We start from the raw sequence: 7,272 nt of genomic DNA, 5'->3' as shown, positions 1-7,272 counted from the left end.
CAACTTCAAGACTTCATTGTCCCAAATGTGGCTTGCAGCGTGACATAAAACAAGAATACCCAATCCATTTCATGTTAAGAACCCACAAACTGATTGGATTTCGCCCCACAGACCCCAATCTAAGATTTAGAAAAAAATAACCTAGGAACTATTAATATTAAAGTTGGGGAGATAACAGTGGAGAGTGAAAGCTATGATCAAAATAGTCATTCTTATACATTCTCACATTGAAATAAGACATGAAACAACAGTAATACTGAAGTTAAACTGTTGAGGAACCACTAGGACTCAAAAACCCAAAACACAATAAACAAACAGCACAGAAACAAACAAGACGCATTAAAAATGAACATTGGAATAAACAGGAAATTGAATGTCTGACTAGAAAAGTCCAGGACTATTTCTGCTATCGACCAAATCTCCTCCCACATGCAGTGAGTCAAAGAACACAGCAGGTTGAGTCCATGATCACGCCGTCCTCCGTGTGTGTGTGTGTGTGTGTGTGTGTGTGTGTGTGTGTGTGGGAGAGGGAGAGAACGTCACGTTAAATTCACCATGCTGAAATCTGGTTCCTTTGCTTACACACACACACACACACACACACACACACACACCTTGCAGAACACGACCGCAGCTTGTAAGAGTCCGCTGGCGTTCGTCTGATCCGCCGAGCTGCTGCTTGTTTCAGTGAAATGTCAAGTTGTGTTACTGTACGACCGGCTCATCTCTTCCTCCTCTTCCTCCTCTTCCTCCCAAACACACCGTGGGAAGCTAACAGCTGCTGGGTGGGTCACATGTGCGTCAAATTCACCCGTCGACCGATTTGGAAACTTGAGTTCGGCGCCAAAACAAATGGGCTGAAACATTCAAGTCTGCATCTTGCAGTCAGGTGGATCAATCAAGCATCTTAAAGCAGTGAATCTCAACCTTTTTCATATCAAGGACCCCGAATTTAGTCCACATCAGAGCCTCGGACCCCCATCTGATGAGATTTTCTCTCTCAGACCCAAATCTGAGAATATCTTTATTGTCAGATATGATTTTATCCAGAATCCCATCACTATCTGTATTGTAGATAACAGAGAAACTATGATTAAAACAGTCATTCTTCTACATTCTCTAACTGTGTTAACTTCTTGTAAATGAAATAATGCTGAAGTTTAACAATTCATCAGTTTGCCTGGGGACCCCCTGGAACCCCCTCAAGGGACCCCTGGTGGTCCCCGGACCCCACGTTGGGAACCACCGTCTTAAAAGACCCCATTCACTTTTTTGAGGCAGGTGGTGAGAAGACAGTTCATGTATATTTGTTTCCTTTGTCCACATGTGTAGGAAGTAACTTGGGAAAAGGCAAGTTTATTTATAAAGCACATGCTGTACATAGATAAAAGAAAAATAAAGACATATGTAATAAAAGATAGAAAAAGTGAAAGTGCATTAAAATGACAATTAAAAAGATATAAAAGATAAAAAGATAAAAGATAAAGGCTACATTGTCATGTTACAACAGTCTGTGCTGCACTTATTTTTTATTCTTTTGAAAGCCAGAAATCTCAGCAGCTGGTGAGTCACTGGTATTGATCAGCAACCCAATCAATCCCCTGCAGATTTATTATGGCCATTTTGAGTCACGGGGCGGTGAAGACCTTATCGCCCCTTTAAGTCGAGTGTGGCGGGTACGGAAGAGGATTAGGGACACGTGGAAATTTTGAGTTCTGAGATTAGATTGTGAGAAAAAAAGCTCAGAATTATGAGTTAAAAGTCCGAATTTGGAGATTAAATTGAGTGCTCTTTATTCTCACTTTATTCTCAGAATTCGGAGATCAATCTCACATCTCAAATAAATTTTCCACGTGTCTCTACCCCTCCTCCTCAGAAAGGTACCGCGTGTATCTCTGCAGAAAAGTCGAGCGATATTAAACTGCCAGATTCTGTCTTGGAGTTTGGCGTGACGCTCTCTCCCCCACAGACAGAGGAAGGAGAGAGAGGACACACACACACACACTCACACACACACACACACACACACACACACACACAGGACGGTGTGTATCAGGGCCGGTCGGCGTTTCAACCCGCTGTGTTTTTTGACTCACCGTATGTGGGAGGAGATTTGGTCGATAGCAGAGACGGTCGTGGAAATTTCCAGTTCCATTCAGTTTACTTCACTTACCCATCAGTCTGTTTTTCAGAGCGTATTTCGTGTTTTTGTTGTATGTCCGTGGTTCCCAAAATGGGGTCTGGGGGCCCCCTAAGTGTCCTTGAAAGGTTCCTAGGGGTCCCTCAACAAAATGAGAGAGAACGACTATAAGAATGAATATTTTCATTCTCCTCTGTTATCTCCCTAGCTTTTTATAAATAGGTATTACGTCATTTTTTTTTCTGAATCATACACTGCCAGTCGAAAGTTTGGACACGCCACATTTTTCTTTATTTATTTTTTTTTATTTTTTTTTTCTATTTTCCACATTTTAGAATAACAGTAAAGACATCAAAACTATGAAATAACACAAATGGAATTAAGCAGCGACCAAAAAAAGTGTTAAACTAATCAAAACTATCTTATATTTTAGATTCTTTAAAGCAGCCGCCCTTTGCCTTGATGGAAAGACAAAGGCTTTGGAAAGAAATTCACACACAGGATCAACTTCACTATTTATATTTTGTCTAAGAAACACATTTGAAGCGTTTTTAAGCAGAAGCCTTTAGATTAAAATGGATTTAAACTTGCTCTTGGACCTGGAACGCACCGTGTGTTGTGTGTGACCGGTCATGCCTATTTCTGGAGTTGTGGTCATGCTGGGATCCGGCAGCTGACTCACAGAGAGGCGGTAACCATGGCGACTGATTTTCTGTTTTTTTTTGTTTTTTTTTCCAGATCCTGCCCGGAGTCCGCATCATCATCGCTAACCCGGAGACCAAGGGGCCGCTGGGAGACTCGCACCTGGGGGAGGTCAGAGGACACTTCCTTCCTTGCTTCCTTCCTTCCTTGCTTCCTTCCTTCCTTCCTTCCTTCCTTAAAATGAATGATACACGTGTGTGTTCACTCACTGAAACTCTGAATGCAGTTTCCATGGGTCTCTAAAGGCTAAATTGTCTAAATTTAAGGGCTTAAAAAGTGTTCAAATGTCTTAGATCCAGATATCAGAGGTTTTGTTTCTTCACCACTGTCTGCTAAACACTGTTGGACTTCATGTCTCTTAATAATCTCTTATTAATCTCTCTCTTAATAATCTCTTATTAATCTCTCTCTTAATAATCTCTTATTAATCTCTCTCTTAATAATCTCTATTAATCTCTCTCTCTTATTGATAATCTTCCATCAGCTGTTCAGTCAGAAACAGGCTGCTGTTCACAGCTTGGTTTGTTTTGGTTTTTAAATTGATCTTAAATTCAGTTTCAGGTAGAAAAAAAAAAATTAAAAAGTCATGACATTTCTGAAACCTGCAGATTCTTCCTTTCTTTCTTTCTTTCTTTCTTTCTGTCTTTCTTTCTTTCTTTCTTTACCTTTCTGTTTCTTTCCTTCGCCTTTCTTTCCCTTTCTTTCTTCGCTTTTCTATCTTTCTTCCTTTCTTTCTTTATCTCTTTCTCTCTTTCCCTCTCTTTATTTCTTTCCCTTTCTTTCTCTGCCTTTCTTTCTTTCTTTCTTTCCTTCCCTTTCTTTCTTTCTTTCTTTCTCCGCCTTTCTTTATTTCTTTCTTTCTTTCCTTCCCTTTCTTTCTTTATTTCTTTCTTCTTTCTTTCTTTCTTTCTTTCATTCTTTCTGTCTTTCTTTCTTTCTTCACCTTTCTTTCTGTTTCTTTCCTTCCCTTTCTCTCTTTCTTTCTTTCTTTCTTTCTGTCTTTCTTCCTTTCTTTCCTTATCTCTTTCTCTCTTTCCCTCTCTTTATTTCATTCCCTTTCTTTCTTCACCTTTATTTCTTTCTTTCCTTCCCTTTCTTTCTTTCTTTCTTTTTTTCTTTGTCCATCTCCATTTTCTCCGTCTTAACTAGCTTTCTCACACTCACAGCAATAGATGTTTGACCTGAATCTCTCTCCTCTTCTCCCCCCTCCCCTCCCTCCTCCTCCTCCTCTTCCCCCCCCCCTCCTCCTCTTCCTCCTCCTCCTCCCCCCCCCCCCCCCCCTCAGATCTGGGTGCACAGTGCTCATAACGGCAGCGGGTACTACAGCGGGTACGGGGAGGAGGTTCTGCAGTCGGACCACTTCAACTCCCGGCTGAGTTTCGGCGACACGCAGACGGTCTGGGCCCGGACCGGGTACCTGGGCTTCCTGCGCCGCACCGAGCTCACCGACGCCAGCGGAGGTTCACACACACACACACACACACACACACACACACACACACACACACACACACACACACACACACACACCCTCTGTTCAGTCTGATCAGATAACAGATAGTGATCCGTGTGTGTATACATATCTAAGTAGGCTATATTTTGGCTGCGTTTTTATTGGAATGCCATTTAGTCATCATCTGTGTGTGTGTGTGTGTGTGTGTGTGTGTGTGTGTGTGTGTGTGTGTGTGTGCAGAGAGGCACGACGCGCTGTACGTGGTGGGAGCGCTGGAGGAGGCCATGGAGCTGAGGGGGATGAGGTACCATCCCATCGACATCGAGACGTCCGTCATCCGAACACACAAGAGCATCATGGAGTGGTGCGTGAAGACGAAATGTTTTCCTGCTCTTCATCGTTCTGACTTCCTGAAACGGGTTCACATGTGTGTGATGCTGATCCTGTCTGTGTGTGTGTGTGTGTGTGTGTGTGTGTGTGTGTCTGTGTGTGTGTGTTCTGTGTGTGTGCGTGTGTGTGTGTTTCTGTGTGGGTGCTTATGTGCGTATTTCGGTTTGTGTATGTCTGTTTTTGTGTGTGTGTATGTATGCGTGCATGTGTGTGTTCTTGTGTATGTGTGTGTATTTTTGTGTGTGTGTGTGTGTGTTCTGTGTGTGTGTGTTCCTTTGTTTGTTCCTTTGTGTTTCTCTTTGTGTGTGTGTGTGTGTATGTCTCTGTGTTTGTGTGTGTGTTCCTCTGTGTGTGTGTTTTTCTGTATGTCTATGTCTGTGTGGATGTGTGTGTTCCTCTATGTGTCTGTTCCTCTGTGTTTGTGTGTGTGTGTGTGTGTGTTCCCCTGTGTGTGTGTGTGTGTGTGTGTGTTCCTCTGTGTGTGGGTGTGTGTGTTCCTCTGTGTGTGTGTGTGTGTGTGTGTGTGTGTGTGTGTGTTCCTCTGGGTGTGTGTGTGTGTGTGTGTTCCTCTATGTGTGTGTGTGTGTGTGCGTTCCTCTGTGTGTGTGTGTGTGTGTGTGCCTCTGTGTGTGTGTGTGTGTGTTCCTCTGTGTGTGTGTGTGTGTTCCTCTATGTGTGTGTGTGTGTGTGTGTGTGTGTGTGTGTTCCTCTGTGTGTGTGTGTGTGTGTTCCTCTGTGTGTGTGTGTGTGTGTGTGTTCCTCTGTGTGTGTGTGTGTGTATGTGTGTGTTTGTGTTCCTCTGTGTGTGTGTGTGTGTGTGTGTGTGTGTGTTCCTCTGTGTGTGTGTGTGTCTCCCCTCAGCGCGGTGTTCCCCTGGACCAACCTGCTGGTGGTGGTGGTGGAGCTGGAGGGCTCGGAGCAGGAGGCCCTGGACCTGGTTCCCATGGTGACCAAGGCGGTGCTGGAGGAGCACTACCTGATCGTGGGCGTCGTCGTGGTGACGGACATCGGCGTCATCCCCATCAACTCCCGCGGCGAGAAGCAGCGCATGCACCTCCGCGACGGCTTCCTACAAGACCAGCTAGACCCCATCTACGTGGCCTACAACATGTAGCCTGTGTGTGTGTGTGTGTGTGTGGGCGCGTGTGTGTGTGTGTGTGTGTGTGTGTGTACGAGAGAGCGAGCGAGAGAGCATGCGTGTGTATGCCTACTGTGCGTGTATATCGCCGTTGTTGTTCATTTATTTCCCCCCAAAATCAAGATGTACTGTATTTTTGAACCTGCATATGGTGTGGTCCAAGTCGTCCGTTTTCTTTAGAGTCGTGTTGTGCTGGTCGGTTGATTGATCGATTGATTGGTTTGATTGATTGGCCGGTGACCGTTTTTACACCCCCGTTCAATCTCGTGACCGTAAACAGGAGATCGTCACTGTAGAAAGCCTTAGGGGAACACTGTGTGCCGGGGCGGCGGGACCGGCTGTCACACCGCGCGTCGTCCTGCAGAGGTTTTAAGGTTCATGTAGAGAGAGAGGAAAATAATAGAGACTGTATCCGTCATCATGTTTTACTGGTCCAATAGAAACTCCCAGATTTGTGGTATTATTTGAATTAGAACAGGGGCACCCAGATTATTGTAAAAATATAAATATTGTATATAGACATAATAATCTATATGGAGAGGTACCTAAAAACACAATGAGGTATAGTAGCCCCTATATGCAGCTCTCTCCACCCGCACCCTGTGTGTGTGTGTGTGTGTGTGTGTGCAGAGTGTGTGTGTGTGTCTCTGTCCCTGTGTGTGTCCATCTGTCTGTGTTCTGCGTGGCAGGGACACTGTCCATAGTTTCAGTGTGATCCACCCTCCGCTCTCATGTGAGTTTTATCCTTTATTAGATGAATCCATCCACAGTTTGACATTTATGGAGAGTTATGGAGAGTTTAACCTATGAAAAAAAATAGAGAAAAATACTGGAAACACCAGTATGACGAGCAAAAAGGCGCCTCAGTGTGTGTTTTCTGACGTAGGTTTGATTTTGGAGCGTTGGACGACCAAAATGTCTTTTTGTTGTGATGTTTCTTGAGCCGTTAGCGACCATTTATCTATTTCAAGGCAAAAAAAAAACCCCATAAAGATGTGCAATGTCTGTCATTTAAAGCATAACTGACCTGGACAATATTTTCAATCAATTTCTGACCAAAATCTCATCAACTGCTTCACTACAGAGCTGTTTGCAGGGTGTGTGGCTCTCTGCGGGCCAACAGACTCTAAAAAAAATCAACCAATGAGACGTGATGTTAGTAAAACGATGTAAATGAAAATGATAAAAAAAGACAGTTTTGATGCTACCTTGCCCATCGCTTTAGACTTTAAACTTCCTTGTTTCCTCTCTGCCTGTGTGACCCACTGTGTAAAGTAGTGCAGAATAAAGAGTGAAAGTTGTACGATCATGGAGAAACTAAAGATGAAGTATATTTAGTGCGTATCTCAGTACAGAGTCGGCAGCAATATGTGGAAGGAGACATGCTCTGGGTGGGTTTTGGGGCAGATTTTTGGAGAGTCCAGCGATCAATATGATGGAAAATGATGG

At 43.9% G+C, this 7,272-nt stretch overlaps 1 protein-coding gene across 1 annotated transcript in view; it reads left to right on the top strand.

Moving 5' to 3' along the window:
- Positions 1-5,799, top strand: part of LOC139917020 (disco-interacting protein 2 homolog C-like) — a 56,578-nt gene extending 50,779 nt beyond the window's left edge. The window contains 4 exon segments of the mRNA XM_078291526.1: positions 2,879-2,953; positions 4,128-4,302; positions 4,536-4,659; positions 5,547-5,799. Of these exon segments, the coding sequence (XP_078147652.1) occupies positions 2,879-2,953; positions 4,128-4,302; positions 4,536-4,659; positions 5,547-5,799 (627 nt within the window).
- The last annotated feature ends 1,473 nt before the right edge of the window (positions 5,800-7,272 follow it).

The sequence above is a fragment of the Centroberyx gerrardi genome, chromosome 22 (genome assembly GCF_048128805.1).
Source record: "Centroberyx gerrardi isolate f3 chromosome 22, fCenGer3.hap1.cur.20231027, whole genome shotgun sequence".
In the NCBI taxonomy this organism is placed as follows: Eukaryota; Metazoa; Chordata; class Actinopteri; order Beryciformes; family Berycidae; genus Centroberyx; species Centroberyx gerrardi.
Note: the sequence above shows the minus strand (reverse complement) of the source record. Positions and strands in the feature narration are given on the sequence as shown.